The 17,256-nt window shown below is 28.3% G+C and overlaps 1 protein-coding gene and 1 long non-coding RNA gene across 2 annotated transcripts in view; one reads left to right on the forward strand and one right to left on the reverse strand.

Moving 5' to 3' along the window:
* LOC129963602 (structural maintenance of chromosomes protein 2-like) overlaps positions 1 to 5,801 on the reverse strand; it is a 55,135-nt gene extending 49,334 nt beyond the window's left edge. The window contains exons 1-5 of the mRNA XM_056078071.1: positions 5,555 to 5,801; positions 5,322 to 5,471; positions 3,725 to 3,886; positions 2,842 to 2,952; positions 1,564 to 1,701 (exon numbers count right to left, since the gene is read on the reverse strand). Coding sequence (XP_055934046.1) covers positions 1,564 to 1,701; positions 2,842 to 2,952; positions 3,725 to 3,886; positions 5,322 to 5,471; positions 5,555 to 5,722 — 729 coding nt within the window. The 5' untranslated portion in view covers positions 5,723 to 5,801. The remainder of the gene's footprint in view (positions 1 to 1,563; positions 1,702 to 2,841; positions 2,953 to 3,724; positions 3,887 to 5,321; positions 5,472 to 5,554) is intronic.
* A 590-nt stretch (positions 5,802 to 6,391) lies between these two features.
* LOC129963407 (uncharacterized) lies at positions 6,392 to 8,385 on the forward strand. The gene is made up of 2 exons (XR_008783973.1): positions 6,392 to 6,741; positions 8,006 to 8,385. It is a non-coding gene; the product is annotated as an uncharacterized LOC129963407 (long non-coding RNA).
* Positions 8,386 to 17,256: the final 8,871 nt, after the last annotated feature.

Raw genomic sequence — 17,256 nt, forward strand, 5'->3', positions numbered from 1 at the left:
TTTATGTATAAATACTAAACAAAAATTGAGGTTCTTGGAATCAACAAATTACTTTACTTACAACAAAAGACTTTTATTAGTTAATAAATGAAATATTTATAATAAAAAATGAAAAAAGGCTATTTATATGCACATAAAAAACAACCACATACTTTTTTAAATGAAAAATTTAAAAGGGAAAAAATTTATGTACCTCATTTTTTAAAATTGGATCAAGTTGTATCAAAGTAGGAATCAATATGTATTGCAACGAAAATGTTAGAAATTCAGGCCAAAGTTTTACATTAAAGAAATAATACAAATTGATAAATTAAAAAATAAAAAGATACAATTTATTTACAACAGTCAAAATCATGGGCTGCAGTTCCCACATGAAAATTAATAATATTGCAGTTTAACAAAGCACAAAAAAGAATCACCTAGGTGGTATAATACAGACAATAAATATAAACAGGATTGCCACTCAAATCTGGAAATAAAATTCTGTGTTTTTCCTGTATGTATATTCAAGGTACCTGGAAATATGCGCTCATGAACGAGTTACAATACAATATGGTTTTAAGGAGTAGAAAAAGCATGGAAAAGAAGGACAATTTAAGATTATTCAAAATAGAATATTAAAAGATTTGTATTTAAATAAAAAAAAGAATATTTCTGTATTTATTATCTAGAATTGAGCAAGACAAAATTTATATATTAAAGGAGAAGGGCATATTGCCTCTCATGTTCTTTAATTCTCTAAATCAAGCAACTCTAGGGAAATAAAACACAAAACATTTTTGCTATGACACAAATCATTTAATAATAACTCAAAAAATCATTACAAAGCAAAATTACTTTTCTTTATTTATTCATTTTCAATTATGTATGTTAATTACGTATTTTGGCCACCAATTTCTGCAACTTCTTCAAATAATTCAGCCATCGGTTTCATGGAGCAAATCCTTAACAATTATGGTACGACATTTTTGTACAGCCTAATGTACATTTTTTTAGTTATAATATTTTGCTACGTTTTCAATCAATTTTGATCTCTGAAAAAAAATTTTTTTTTAAATCATTTTGAACAGCATGAGCCAAATTTCATCAAGATTCGACAATAACTATAGATTTGATATGGAATGAATACTTACAATACTTTACATGTGTAGACATTGTTCTATAAGAGTTTATTAAATTAATTCACTTAATTCTTTTCAATACCAAGTGTGGTTTAAATTTTAAGCTGCCCACATAGTATTTTCTGGAAACCAATATACTGAATAAACCAAGAGAAAGTTTTATAATTTTTAATACTACTTTAAACTCTCAGAATTAAAAATTGTTTAAGTAAAAAAAAAAAAAAAAAATGTTTCTGAAAGAAATACAATGTTTAAATAGAGGTGACTGTAAAAATATACTCGATTCCTTTATTCTCAGATTATATATTAAGGAAAATCACAATAACTAAAAGTAATCACTTGAAACTAATCATTCCATGAAAATTTTAAAATTAACATGAAATAAAATTTTTTATAATTCATTGAAAAGAGCTCCCCCCCCCCATGTGTACATATTTCTCACCTCTGTTTTAGAATAATCCCAAGCAGTATAAATTTTTGACAGATGTTCATGTTCTCTTACAACTTTTGTATACTTCGTATATTCTTTTCTCTCCTCTTTCAGTTTTTCCAATTGAGGGCAGATATGCTCATCAAGCATCTAAAAGCAAAATTTTAAAAATCATAAACACTTCAAAAATTTGATCAAGTGTTAAGTAAAAAAATCACTTTAATTATCTGCTACTCATCCAAATCACAGATATAAAATTAAGCAATTTCTAATTAAATCAGCATAAAATAAAAAAAATCTTGAATTTCTCAATTATTTTAGATTTAAAAGGAAGGAAGAATGGATGTTCGTTTTCCTGTATATGCTCTTGAACGGATTCTTAGCTTAGGAGCACACAGAAAATATCATACTTTACCTTTCTTAATTTAATTTTGAATAAAATTAAAAAATTCCAAGAAAAAAAATTTTTTTTTTAAAAACACGTTAGACATTATCATAATTTACACCAGATTAAACATTACCATTTGTAATTGTTAACTCTTATTATTCATTTGGCTCATTTAAACATTGGCTCATTATTTTTACCACATTTTAAGCGATTTTGGGATTAATGCATTCAGTTTCCCTAAACTTATAACCTCTCTTAATTTTGAAGCACTTACATTATAATTAATAATAAAAGTTAAGAATAATAATGAAAGACATGTCAAAAACGGAAAGTCAAAAACTACAATTCTTTTGACTAATTAAAAATTTGCTGTTATTTTGTTTGATCATGTAACATGCAAAAGATACCATCAGACTTAAAAACTTCATGGCTAAATAAAAAGATAATAATCAGATAAATGAACTTCAGATATTTGTTCACATGACATCACTTTAGAAGAACTCCGGAAATTACAAATTAAGCCTTTAAGTTATTTATTCAAGATTCAAATTATTGAAATTTTACATTTATAAGCTAAAACTATATATCTACAGCAATCATATATTCCCATAATGGAAGGCATCTTGTAATTAAAAATGAAAATTAATTTTAAAATTTAATTTTCAAATGTGGATATTTGTTTTATAATTCATTTTACTTACATAATTAAAGCAACATGCTGCACTCAAATTCAAATAATTAGCAATAAAATAAAAAAATTATTTTTCAGACATTTTAAAAATTAGTTACTCCAAATGCAAAAACATCATTTGTGCAACTGGATTCTATTTTAAGCACACACACACAAATTGTATTAATTTTAAGAAAAAACAAAAATAAGAATTTCAATGAAAAATAATTACTGTATTAATTTCTCGAAGTTTAGTATCTTTTCTTTCCAAATTTCTCAGAGCACTTAATTTCTTTTCTTCATACATTCTTGTACCAGCTGCTTCTTCAATCATAGAGAGAATCTAGAAATCATTCATATTATGTAAAACTAACTGACATTTATTCTGGTTTAGTGAGGGTGAAGTACAAGATTAAAAAATTCTTTCAAAATTAAGGTGATAACAGAAGTCAGTAAAGGTGAATATTTTTCATACATTTGATGCATATGAATAATACAAAACACAAATCTGAAAATTCTATAAAAAATACGATAGTGATATTTATATAATGCATATATTTTACTATACACTATATAATAAAATATATTTTTGACAAGTAGAAATAGATTTTCTAGAAATATTAAATATATTGAACCTAGGAAAATCCACAGTAGATTTCAAATCTAATTTACCTGATTTGCTGAACTTGTAATACAATTACATCTTTTGACAAGCAGAAATGTCTATCAAATATCCAACAATCACTAAATACTGGTATGGTTAAAACATGGTACATAACTATTGAGAATCTCCAGTATTATTTTAGATATCAGCAAGTATTTAGTTGAAAATCTTATATTTATGTAATTAAGAGATAATATTCTTCAAACTATTAAATGATTTAAAACAATTAACAGAACAGGTTAGATATTTCAAAAATAGGGTGACATGGTAGAATTAAAGTAGAAATTAGATTAATAAAATTCACGATAAATTTTAAAAAAACATTTGCTTTATGTACAACTCATAAGAAAAGAACTGATAGCTCTAATGAAATTTCAAAGATTTTGAACTTCAACAGTAATTAATACAAGTATCAGTCCTATAAAAAATGTATAGTAAAATTTTTACTCACTTCAAGTGGTTTCATATTTAATACTTTAGTAATGCGACCTTGCATGATGAGAAAATGAGGATTGTTGACATTGAGCTGGACAGACTGGAAGAGATCATGAACTCTATTGTTATTGGCACTCACTCCATTGATGAGATATTTTGTTTTGCCACCTGTTAGAACCTAAAATTAAAAATAAATAAGTAAATAAAAAATAAAAGTTTGAAAATAAATTTAGTTTAGTTATATTAAAGTCCCTAGGTTATTAGTTATTTAAAGCAACACTAGGGTTATTTTAGGACGGATTTTGTAAATATGAACCATGATCAGATGAAAAGGATGAGACCTGAGCTGGAATCTCCCTCTCCAAACTTCCACACCATATAAGGCAAGATGATGTTTGGTCCCACCATATTTAATGTGCACCAGATTCACTTACACGATGGTTTTTCGGTGGAATTGGGTCTTGAACCCAAAACCCTCTGGTTCCAAAGCCAAGATCTCACCAGGCCACCGTGACTCAGTTTGAAAATACAGTAATATGTTGATCAACATAATATTGATGAAATTTTGCCAGATAAAGATTTTGATACCGATATTAATGATGCCATAGAATTGCAAGATTTATATAGTTAAGAGCTCTCAGCTGATAAGCTAATAGAGAATAATCAAGAAAATCAATTAACAAAGCATTTGAATTTCAATTTAACTAGATGAAAAAAATTACAAACATCAACCAGGGAAATATTGTAAATACTGGGAATTAATATTTTCCAATAGGATAAGAAAAGAAGTTGAAAATTTAGCACTAAGTAATTTGTCTCTATCATACAATTTATGAAAAGCAAATAAAGATTGATACATTTATATATCATAAATCTCATTAAAATAGTTCATCATTTGGAAAACGAGTTTTAAAAATATTCCATAAAGAAAGCTACAACATTAATTCTGATACAATAGTAGAGGGAAAAAAATCATATTCTAAAGAAATGATAAAACAGAATATATATTAAACTAAATTTTATTAACTTAAAAAAAAATTGCCTAATATAAGTTTAAATGATTTATACAAGTTATTTAATCACATGGGGGAAAAATAAAGATGTTTAATGTGGATTCATTAACATATCTCATTGCTGCTTAAAGAAAAATGTGGTTCCAAATATACGATTCTGATGGGCGTTGAATATTAATTACATTTAAGAGCACGTTATTTTCATATCACAAATTTAACAACACTTTTACTGACCACTGGGTATTATACAATTAAATCTAATGCCAAATTTGGAAAGTTATAATAAAAAAAAATTCATGTCCTATTGTGTTTTCAAATCTAATCTATATGTTTCTATAGCTCATCTGCAATGTAAATTGAAGTCGAAATGCATTTAAAATTTTGGATTAGAAATCTTTGAATCATGAAAGAAATATACAAAAATATAATGTAGAAAAGTAAATGATTGCTCAAAAATTATAAAATTTTTGATCAAACGAAAAGGTAAAGTTCTATTTTTACATTGCTAAAAAAAAATCGGTTGGATACTGGGTAACTAGTTTAAGTACTAGATAAGCACTCACTACACTCTAAGTAAATTATATAAATGCTTTCACTTACGGTACGAGTAACAGTAATTTCATGAAGGTGTTCATATCCTACGGGAGATGCTGCTTTATCTCTGTTATCGAAAGTAATACTAACGGTTGCCTTGTTTATACCAGCTCGACCTTGTTTATATACAAGTTCTGTTAAATTTACAGCTCGAACCTAATTAAAAAAAGCATATAATTAAGAAAGGGAGTAAAATTTGAAAAATAAACTAAATTATTTATGAATAAGAGATCATTTACCTGTTGTAAATTTTGTATACCGAGTACAAAACATATGGAATCCAAAATATTCGATTTACCGCTACCGTTATTTCCAGTTATGGCATTAAATTGTGGGTCAAATCCATTTATTTCTACTCTGTTTCCATATGACTTAAAACCTTCTAACACAATGCTTTTAATATACATTTTGACATTTAATTTTCAAAATTCAAAAGCAAAACAATAGCCGTCAACCTTTTCCATTCCCGCGAAATTAATCCTTTAAAAACAGTTACAGTACACTGAAATGATCAGCTTGCAGCCAATCACAAATTAGATTTTTTTTTTTTTTTTTAACTGTTTGTATCCCAGATCAAAATTTAGTAAAATTTGTATTGAAGTTAAAATTGCACAATTTTTTTGCCTATAAAATTTATTAAAATCGATCATTTAACAGTGTTATTTTCTTATCACTTAATATCGGATAGTGCCTTTGCGATAGTCTATGAGAATGGTTTCTGTTTTGATCGATATGCCATGTGAAATAATTGTGAAAATGTGACTAAAAGGAAACAAATTCAGATTCTGAACTATTCAGCAAATTTAAAGGATTATCATTATATTTGCAATTAATTATCCTATGCAATGTTATCTTATCCTATGCTAAGTGTTATCTTGATAACATCTTATGTTTAAATTATTCAGTGTTTCAGAAAATTCTATAAACTTTTCGATAGACAATCTTTTGACGTGTTTTAAAAAGTTGCACTCATTTTCATGAATTTATTCAGATCCAAAAGTATATCGATATTATCTAATTAGTTTGTGAACCATGAACGATAAGTCTTTGCTGCTAAAAATTCCTCAATTCGCCATCTCAATCAATCAATCAAAGTGATACAATCAAACATACTGTTTTGAGTGATCAACAATCCTGTTTGTGACTTTTTCGTTCCTATGGGATAACAGCGTTTGTCGCTGTATCCCTCACTGTTTATATTCAAGTTCAATCGTATTTGTGTAGTGAATATCAGAAAAGAACAGTGAGCATGAATCTCAAAAGAATGACTTCAAGCAAATGAGCCCAAATTTACTGCTTCGATTATGTTTATCCTTTTTTTACAAACCGTCACACGTCTGAAACCGTTACTGATTTTTAAAAGAAATAAGCATGAAAAAATTATTCGATGCATTAAAGGCGGTTTTGAATTCAAACAATGATTTAGGTATTTTGTGACATTAGTAGTTTCTATCATTAAAAAAATAATTTGTAAGATTTTTCTAAAGAATTCTTCTGTATGGAGGGATCTTTACTTTTTAATATGTTAACGACACAAAAATCTTTTGCATGTGATGTATGCAAGAAAACATTTTCTCGGAGACAAAGTTTTGTTTCACATAAGCTCAAACATAATACCGAAAAGCCTCTTTCTTGCGGCGCTTGCAACAAAACATTCGCCCATAGAAGTACTCTTTATACTCATTTTAAGACTCATACTAAAGAAAGACCTCATGTCTGTGATGTGTGCAACAAAACATTTGCCCAGAAAGCCCATTTGACTTCTCATTTATTGATTCATAAGCCAGAAAAAAATCATGTTTGTGTTTATTGTGAGAAAGCTTTTACATTAAAAAGATCTCTAAATGCCCATTTACTTATTCATGCACCAGAAAAACCTTTTGTGTGCCATTTGTGCAGTAAAGGATTCCATTCTAAGAATGTTTTGAAAGCGCATTTGCTTATTCATACAAACGAAAAGCCTCATCAGTGTAATATTTGTAATAGAGCATTTACTCAAAGGGCTAATTTAAAAACACATTTGCGTACTCATTCAAATATAAAGCCTTATGTATGCAATGTTTGCAATAAGGCCTTTACTCAAAAAAGTAGCTTAAGTTCTCATACACTTGTGCATACAAAAGAAAAGCCCCATATATGTGTTATCTGCAAGACAGCATTTGCATACAGGGCTGCATTACGTAGACACTTAGTTGTTCATACAAAAGAAACTCCCCATGTATGTGACATTTGCTACAAGGCATTTCCTCGTAGAGGTGCATTAAATCAGCATGTATTAACACATACTAATACAAAGCCTCATGTTTGTGAAGTTTGTAGCAGAGCATTCTCAAGGAAGGATAATTTGAATGCACATGCACTTACTCATTTGCAAAGAAAGCCCCATGCTTGTGACAAATGCAGTAAATCATTTGTCCGGAAAGATAGTTTGAATAAGCATTTGCTTATGCATGATAGCAAATATTATGAAGACTTTTTTCCAGTCTCAGCTTTATGTCCAGCAGATTAGATATAATTTTTATGGTTTATTAATCATGGAGGAGTATATATTCCAATCTAGTTTTAGTTCTTCTAAACTTATGTTGATGTTATAGAATTAGGAAAAATAGTTGAAGTTTTGCCTTTATTTTATAAATATGGTTCTGTATTGGAATACTATGATGTTTCAAGGATTTCGTAATTGATTTCAGATCTGGACATTGACCTGATTGTTGAAGTCTACTTAGAGAAGCCATATTATTCATTATATTACTAATTACTGACTGGACATTTTTGTTGAGTGACCGTGAATTGCTCTTTGCAACTCAAAAGACTGATAAAGACTTGCTGTTGTTCTAATGTGAAATGGACTTGATAATGAAATAAAATTGAATCTGCCAAAGAAAAGACCTGTCAGAATATTTTTGAATCTGCAGATATTTCAAATAAAATGTAAGAAAAACTATGAAAATTAGTTTTTCAGAAAAGTTATCAATATGAATGAATAAACAAAAAAATCTTGGCCTTAATCTAAAAGATCTATATATATCTTTGTTTATTTATAGGATTTGAATAAATAATTTACTAATTCTTTGTGATTTCTGCCTCTTATTTATTTTATTTTGTAGATAATATGAAACTGTATTATCAGTAAAAACAGTTTTTTTTATCAAAATAGAATAAACTAAGGTATAGTATTTTGGGATTAATCTTCAATTATTATGTCCATATATTAATAAGTTTTTAAGCTTAAATGCAAACTGTTAAACTGAGTTTATTTTCATATGTCTTCTTGGTGACTGATTCAATGCTGCTTAGGATTATTAACCATTATGAAAATATTTATTCCTTCAACCTTAAGCTGATTTGGAACTCTTTTACTCAATTGTCTTATTTATAATATTTATCTCAGAATTATTTGCAATTCTTTTCTATTATTCTAATTTCTTAAGAATAATTTTTTATTTTAAAAAAATTAATTTATTTGAGCATTCTGTAGATCCTTTAAACTATTTCTGCTTGATATTCATTTCCTATTGTATCAAAAATGAAGAAAAATGTATTAATTGTTTTACTGTATATTTTTAAGAAATATAAAAGTTGTTTTATTGTAAATTGTCTCTATAATGATATGCACAACTTTTTAAAGTGCTGTCCAAGAATTTTTTCCTAAGGAAATTGAGATATAAGAATTCTAGGAGAACTGAAAAGTGATGTCTTATTTATAAATGCCAAGATTTATTTGATTGTTTGAATCAACTGATTGTACACATACAAGTATTTTTAATCGTGGACATAATTTCTTTGCTTTGCTTTATATATTAATTTCATCTTTATAAGATTCCTGTCTGAAATATCATGCTAAAAACTGAAAACCTGCAAGTCTGGCAATACTTGTTATTGGAGGGACAAAATGCTGATGATACAACAAAATTTGCAAAATAACATATATGAGGTTTATCCAGTTGAAAGAGATGTTTGTTGTGTTTTAAATAGTTTTCTAGGTTCATGAGGGATAATTTTAGTCTTTAAGTCTTGTTTAATTCAGAAAGGCTAGTATCTCTTGATGATGATTAAGAAGTGGAAGTAAATCATTGTCAATGATCACAGTCATCAGATAAAGTAGTAACATTCAGAACACTTGAAAAAAAATTAATAATCTTAAAGAAGGAAGTTCTGAGATACTACACACCCTGATGAAAGAGAGCAAAGCTAATCAATCAATTACTTATAATTAATTGTTATAGTAACTTAAAGTTGAATGATGTTTTGGTTGTGCTATGATTGAAGGTACAATTGATTAGCTTCTTGAGGTAAGTGCTGATCATAATTGCTTTATCTCTAATTGCCCAAACAATATTTTCTTGAGTGTTTAAAATATTTTCTGGGAAGAATTTTCCAAAGACGAGAAATAAATCTTATATATCAACACACAGGCTCTCTATTAATCAAATTGCATTATATACTTTAAAATTAAGTTTGCATCCTTGAAAGCTGATGCTGTCTGTTTGGTAGAATGCTCTGGATATAATCACTTTTCTGTTGCTAAAAACAAAACAAACCTGATGGCTGAGTAAACTAAGCATTCATTGAAAATTATTCAAGAAAGATTCTTTTGAGTGTTTGGTAGAATATTTGAAATATAATCATTTTTCATTTATGAAAAGTAAGTCATAACACTGACTTTCTGACCCACCTGAAGGCACACGGATAAAAACTGAATGACTGTATGGCTGTTGCAACAAACATTGAAGGAAATTGTGGTTGAGTCCTAAGGACCATTATCGTACCCTTCCCTAAGGCAGTATGTCTCTTCATCGATGGGAGGAGCCAGACCCCAACCTTTTCGTGTACCCATCAGAGTGGTGAGAACCACCATTCTGGAAGCTTCTCATCTTCAATTAGGAGGTACCCCCCGTGAGGGATTTGTGAAAAGTAAGACAAAACATAACAGCTGACAATGTAAATTGAGCATTATTTGAAAAGTAGCTGTTAAATAAAAATGCCAAATGAAATGGATGGCAATTCAAGACCACATTAAGACTTTAGATAAAATAAAATTAAGATAAAGGAGGAAGTGCTGCTCCACCCACTAAATTAACTTAATATCAAAACCTCAAATAGTTGCTTACTCAAGTCATTGTTACATTTTTTTTTAGTTCAAAAATATTTCATGGTGATTATGGTAAGAATGAGATTTTTGATTTGAAAAAATTCAGGAATTTTTGTCTTAAATCAAAATCGATCTTTCTTCTACTAATCCAGAATTGAGAATTTATCTACTAGATAAATTACTAATAACATCATTACCTACTAAATAACATCATTCATAGTGAAAATTACTATATAAGGATTTAAAATAAATTCATATTGTAAAATTATTTGCTATCACTAAACAAAAAAAAACAAAAAATATGACACTACTTTTTGGTCTTCCATATATTTACATAAGTATTTAAAATTTGTCATCATAATGAAATTCCTTGTGATAACTGACTGTGTGAATGCTTCCTACTGACTTTGAACTGGAACATTTTCAAAACCATAACTTTAATAATATAAATATCTGCATTCAAGAAGACAATGTTAACGAATTAAGCAAAAGATTAGACCTAGAAAACATTTATATTTGTAACCTTAAAACTTTATTTCCTTATGGTCTCAACAGTAAATTAAATGGGGAAGGTTACGCAGATTTAAACAATAATTGCATTTATTTATTAGAAATTTAACATATTTAAAAATTTTCTAAATAAAGATAACTATTCTAAAAGATTTAAAAGAGGTAAAGAAAAAGGTGGCAATTTTCAAATTATATTTGAGTAATTTCAAAATTACTGTAATCTGGAACACAATAGTGAAAACATTCACAAAATTAGGAAATACATTTTTGGTCTTAGAAATAATAAAATGAAATGGTTTTTAAATAATAAATTCGGGGAATTAGAGTTTAAAAATTCGTACACAAAATGTATAATTCTTGATCTAATTAAATGTAAGCTTAACGTTGGAAAAAACGATTTACTTTTTAATAATAAAAATAAAGTTTACAAAGAATTCTGTGTGATTAAATTCTTGGATTTTTACTTCGAATATCTAAAATTACCCAAAACTGTACATAATAATAATTTTTTTTTTCCCTCTATCAGATAAAACAACTGTTACAATGGCGTTTAGTTATACTTCAACTTTAAAGGAAAAAAAATTTGTAATTATAATTACTATAGCAAAAATTTAGATAAAATAAATAAAACAGATTGTTACTGTGACAAAGAAAACTTTAAAGATTTTATAGATGTAGATAAAGGTCATATTATTACAGGTAATCTAAAAATTATTGAATCCAACTTTTTAAGAGAATTAATGGAAAGAGGAACTAAATTTAGATTAAGAGAAAAAATAAACCATAATAACATTTTAATTTCTATTGGTAAAGATTTGGATATTTTTATTGCTAAATTATCTAGAAAATACCATTGACTTGCGGAAGATTTCGGGGAATGAAAAGTGAGAATTTTAGAGGAAATCAAAATAAAAATGAATACTGATATTGACAGATCTAAAGAACGGGGGATTTATTTTAGCAAAACATTAAAAAACGAAATAAAAAAATTTAAAAGAAAAATTTGTTCTTACAGTAATAGATAAAACAGCAAATAATTTCTGTTTAATTTGTAAATATTATTATAAAGAACTTTTAATTAAAGAATATAAGTCTAACGCAACTTATATTTTAAAGAACATCGGGAAAAAGGAATTAGATAAAAAAATGCTAGCTTTCGAAAAAAAGAAAAAAAAAATGAAGACTTGCTTTCTAAACTATCCTTATTTATTCCCAACAGTTAAGTTTCATAAAAATCCATTAGAATTCAGATTCGTGACTTGTAGCACTGGCAGTTATAATTACTATACGGGAAATCATTTCTTTAAATACTTAAAAATTATCCTGGACAAAATCAAAGACGAAGACAACTTTATAATTTCTAGTAACAAAGAAGTACTGGATTTTCTTAAAGATAACAACATTAATAAGCTTAATACTCACGATTTCGAAAATTTATACACCAATCTACCTCATGAAAAATTAATAAAGGTCTGTACTTTTATATATGACGAATATTTAAATGAAGACGTTATTCCTAAAAATAACTGGCTAGAGTTCTGTAATTTTAATATTAGTGAAAATTACGTTTTTAATGGAATTATTTTTTATAAACAAGTAAAGGGCATTCCAATGGGAACAGCTTTCTCAAGTGTTTTAGCTAATATTTTCCTACATTACTATGATTAAATATAATTTAATATAATAATTAAATATAATTTAATAAACGGGTGGAAGTATATTGATGACCTACTTTTAATAAACTTAGACAATACTAATATTGTTACAATACTATAATTGCTATCCAAAAGATTTAATTTTAACAGAAACAAATAAAAATCAACTTGAGGCTACCTTTCTGGATCTAAAAATCGAAATTGCTAATAATCAAACGATAGTTGGTATCTACGATAAAAGGGATGAATTCAAATTTAAAATAACAAAACTTAGTAATTATCATTCCAATCTAAACTCTCAAATTTTCAAAAATCTCATTTTCTCATAATTTAACAGCACCAAATGGGTTTACAATAATAAACATTCCTATATTGAAGCATCAAATAATCTCATTAAAAATTTAATTAATAATAAATTTCCCAGAAACTACTGTAATATCAACTTTTTGATTAAACAAGACATGATTTGGGATTAATCCTTTACCTAAAATAAAAATAGAACTTCCCTTGCATATTAGATCACTCAATAGATGACGCTGAAACCCTACAATTGTGTGTGTGTGTGTTCTTTTTTGTGTTTTTTTTTTTTTTACCTTAAATGCGTTAGCTTGGAGGTGTAAAAAAGCAGGAATCACAATCGCTAGCTTAAAATTTCTTTGCCTGCTGCTGGTATGTTTTTTCCTTTTTGTTTTGATTACTGGTTTGAGTGTTTTTTATGGTATTTTGTTATTTTCGTTATTGTATATTTGCTTATTAGTGGATGTATTCTTCTAATTTATTGTTCAGTATTTTCCTTTCTGTTAAAATGGTATATCTCTTGGGCCTAATTTCAGGGGATTTTCGGATCACGAGGAATCATTATTAGACTGTCTAGTCTGCATTCCTACGCAGAAAAAATCCATTTTTTTTAATCCCTGCCTGAGGGTGACCTTTGAAAACGTCTTCAGGCCGGATTCTTTTTTTATTTGGTTTAATTTGTTTTTCCTATTAACTTGATTTTTATTACTTTTGTCTCAATTCATCTGTGTTTTAGAAGTAGCTGCATTTGCGCTCTCTAAATACTGTGATGTTTTTTCTGTTCCTCTTTTGGTTTTAGTTTGAATAAGAAATAATTTTTCGGTGCGATTCCCAAACTATTGCTTTTTGTTTTCGTTTTCAAAATATTTCTTACTTTAGATTGGTTGTGTGTGTGTGTGTGTGTGTGTGTGTGTGTGTGTGTGTGTGTGTGTGTGTGTGTGTGTGAGTTTCAAACATTGCTTTACATTAAATATAGATTAAATTGTCATGAATCTATAACCTGTATAATTATGAAAATAAGACTTATAATAAGCAGAGGAATAATTAAAATGCTACTTTACATTTTGATATCTGTTTTTGAGATAGCAAAGCAAATATGTTTGTTAATATTTTGATTTATGGAAGGGGAAGGAATCAAATATTTTGATATGCTATGAATTATTATTTTTTAAAGCATTAATCTGTATTAATACCTTTTTTGTATCAATGAAAAAAATTACTATTTTTAAAAGATGGGCAATTATTTAAATTATCCAACCTTTCTCAATTGATATTATCATAGTATCTAGGATGATTTTCATTTAAATTTAGCCGAATCATTCCTTTTTTTATTAAAACTAAATTTGTAGAGCTTTTTTGATTAAATTTGGGAGTCTAAAAATATTTCTCAAGACTAAAATTGTAGATTATTAAGGATAATTTACGTTATAAATATTAAGTCGATGTATTCACAGCTAAGTAGTATTTAATGTTCTATATTGAAATTAAAATGCATGATAAAATGACTATAACCTCTGAAATACCTGGAAATTTGTCGCGTAATTTAATAATTTTTTTATAAAGCTCTGAATTTTATGGATGATATAGTCTGCAAAGTTATAGAAAAAAAATTGTATTATGTTTATATTCCATATATAGACAAAAATCCAGATATTTTACTTTTTCACATTTTAATGGTTAATAAATATATCATTGAGTTATTTTGTAAATTTAAAATACTTTGGCTGTATTAAATTCTAAAGGAAAGCCACTTTCCTATTATATTAATATATATATATATATTTCTTTTTTTTTTTTCATTAAATAAAAATACTCCTGAAACTTTTGAGTCATGCTTACAATTAACTATTAGAAAAGTACTAGGCAGAATAACTTTTTAGAAGTATGAAATCCAATATATATATATATATATAATTTTTTTGTTTTTTTTTAACCATACACAATAAGGGGCTATCCCCAAGGATCTGCCTCTGGTCCAATTCTTTGGAATTTAATTGTGAACAGCCATCTTGCTAGGTTTTTGAAGCTCTCCAGATGTGCAACTGTCGCCTTCGCGGACGATCTGCTCATCGGCTTTCAAGGGAAATGTCTTGATGATAATTTTGGACTTGCTCAAAGCACATTGAATGATATTTTAAACTGGGCAAGAAATTTCAAAATGGAATTCAACCCGAATAAATCGAAGGTTATGGCAAGTAAGAAAAAGAATGTGGACTTTTCCAGCAAACAACTCTTTTTTGATAACATACGGCTTGAATGGTGAATGAAATCAAATATCTAGGGGTAATGCTTGATGACAAAGTTTGTTGGAAACATCACATTGTATATCTCTCCAAAAAATGTGAAAATATTCTTAAAGGACTAAATCGTGTCTCCTGCAACACCTGCGGATTGAAATCCAATGTTATTGGTATGATTTATAAACAGAGAATTGCATCTTTTGTCTGCTATGCTTCTAGAGTTTGGGGTAATGCTTTGAAAAAAAAGTCAACTGCCGTAATCTACGTAGAATTCAAAGAAGGATTTTACTCAGAATTATACGTGGCTACAGGACTGTAAGTTACGAAGCCTGTTTTGTCATTGCGGTGTTTCCCTAATTGATATTTTTGTCCTGCAAAATAAAGATTTCAAAGATAATGTTGTAAATATTATCCAAGATTCCAAAGTGTTTTTTCCTAATCTTCCCCATCCTACTGAACGTGTTTCTATCGAAGTTATCGATTATGATGACAATGTTCTTAGCAATTTTCCTATAGTGTGTTTTACTGATGGCAGTAAACTCACCACCGTGTTGGACTTGCTTTTTTGTTTTGTTTCAAAACGCCGCCGAAATGGAACAATTTATGTTTAGAATTCCTGATGAGTGTAGTGTGTTGCTCCAACCAGAATTGCTGTGCCTCAGTAACTCACTCAAATGGATCGTGAACCACTGTACTCTGTCATCCAGGTTTCTTATTTGTACTGATTCTCTTTCATCCTTATTTGTGCTTAGTAATATTTCTTCCTGCAAAAAAATTGTAGTGAATTTTCGAATCACTCTTTACAAGCTTCAAGCAAGAGGATTTAGTGTCTGTTTTTCACATGTCCGAGGTCATTCTGGCATTTTAGGGAATGAAAGAGCCGATTGGCTTTCAAAGCAAGCCACAAAGCTAAACATCATTGATCCTGTGAGCATCCCCAAATCTCGCATTCGCAATGAGAATCACAAAAAGAACATTTTCTTATGGAATGAGCTGTACCAGAATTCATCAACTGCCTCTTTAACTAAAGTATTTTTCCCCTCAATTTCTCAAAGATTAAATAACAAGCATTTCTTAAGTGATTTTCACTTAACGAAATTTCTTACTGGCCACGGTAATTTCAATTATTATCTCAAGAAATTTGGATTATCGGACACTGATCTGTGCTCTTGCAGTGTGGGTGGAGTTCAAAACGTCGAACACTTGCTTTTTGATTGCTCCAAACTTACTGAAGGAAGAAGGAATTTTATTGAGGATCTCGATGCCTGTAATATTGTTTCCACCTCCGCTTCATGTTTTGGTCGACTACAAAATGGCTTTTTTCTCATTCTGTAAATTTATTGCCTTTGCTGCTTCAATTTTTAATTAGTCTTGTTTGCTTTTTTTAGGTTCTTTTTATCTTTATTTTTATCTGTTTTTATCTATGTATGTAGTTGTTTGTTTCTACTTACTTCTGTAAGCTTTGTTCTGTGCTTTGTGGTGCACAAGGATTGCCTTATTAATAATAAAAAAAACCCCTTACGCAATCCTAATTTAAATTGCAATATTACTCATTTTTAACTTATACTATATATTTAAACTAATTGTAACACACACACATATATATATATACTATATATGTATATAAAATTAGCAAACTAATTACTAGAGATGGCTTTACTCTTAAAATAAACAATTTGAAAATATTCTTATGTGATTCCTAATATATAGTATGTAGTTTCAGATGTTGTACCAACCATCTAAACATTTCATATACACATAAATACATTGTGCAAGAAACGTAATCCAGAAATAATATTTTATGTTTAAAATCGCATTTTTTACTGCAGTGACGAGACCATATGATTCCGAATTTGTTATGTTTTCCAGTTCTATCGTAAGAAATACAGTTTTACGAACAGCTAAGATACAGGCGGAACAGATAATGGATTAATAACCGGCTTGGCGATAACTTTGGCGACAAAATGGAAGTTTCCAGAATCAACAGGTATTTTGGAGATAAGAATCATTAGGACTCAAATTATGATGCTTCTTCTAGAAATTTCTATGCGCTTATTCGGAAGCTACAAATAGCCGGGTGACCGAGCTGGAGTCAGTTGAGTTGAGCTCAGTCGATTATCGAGTCAAGTGCCGAATCTTGGGAGGCA

The sequence above is a fragment of the Argiope bruennichi genome, chromosome 3 (assembly GCF_947563725.1).
Source record: "Argiope bruennichi chromosome 3, qqArgBrue1.1, whole genome shotgun sequence".
NCBI classification, from domain to species: Eukaryota; Metazoa; Arthropoda; class Arachnida; order Araneae; family Araneidae; genus Argiope; species Argiope bruennichi.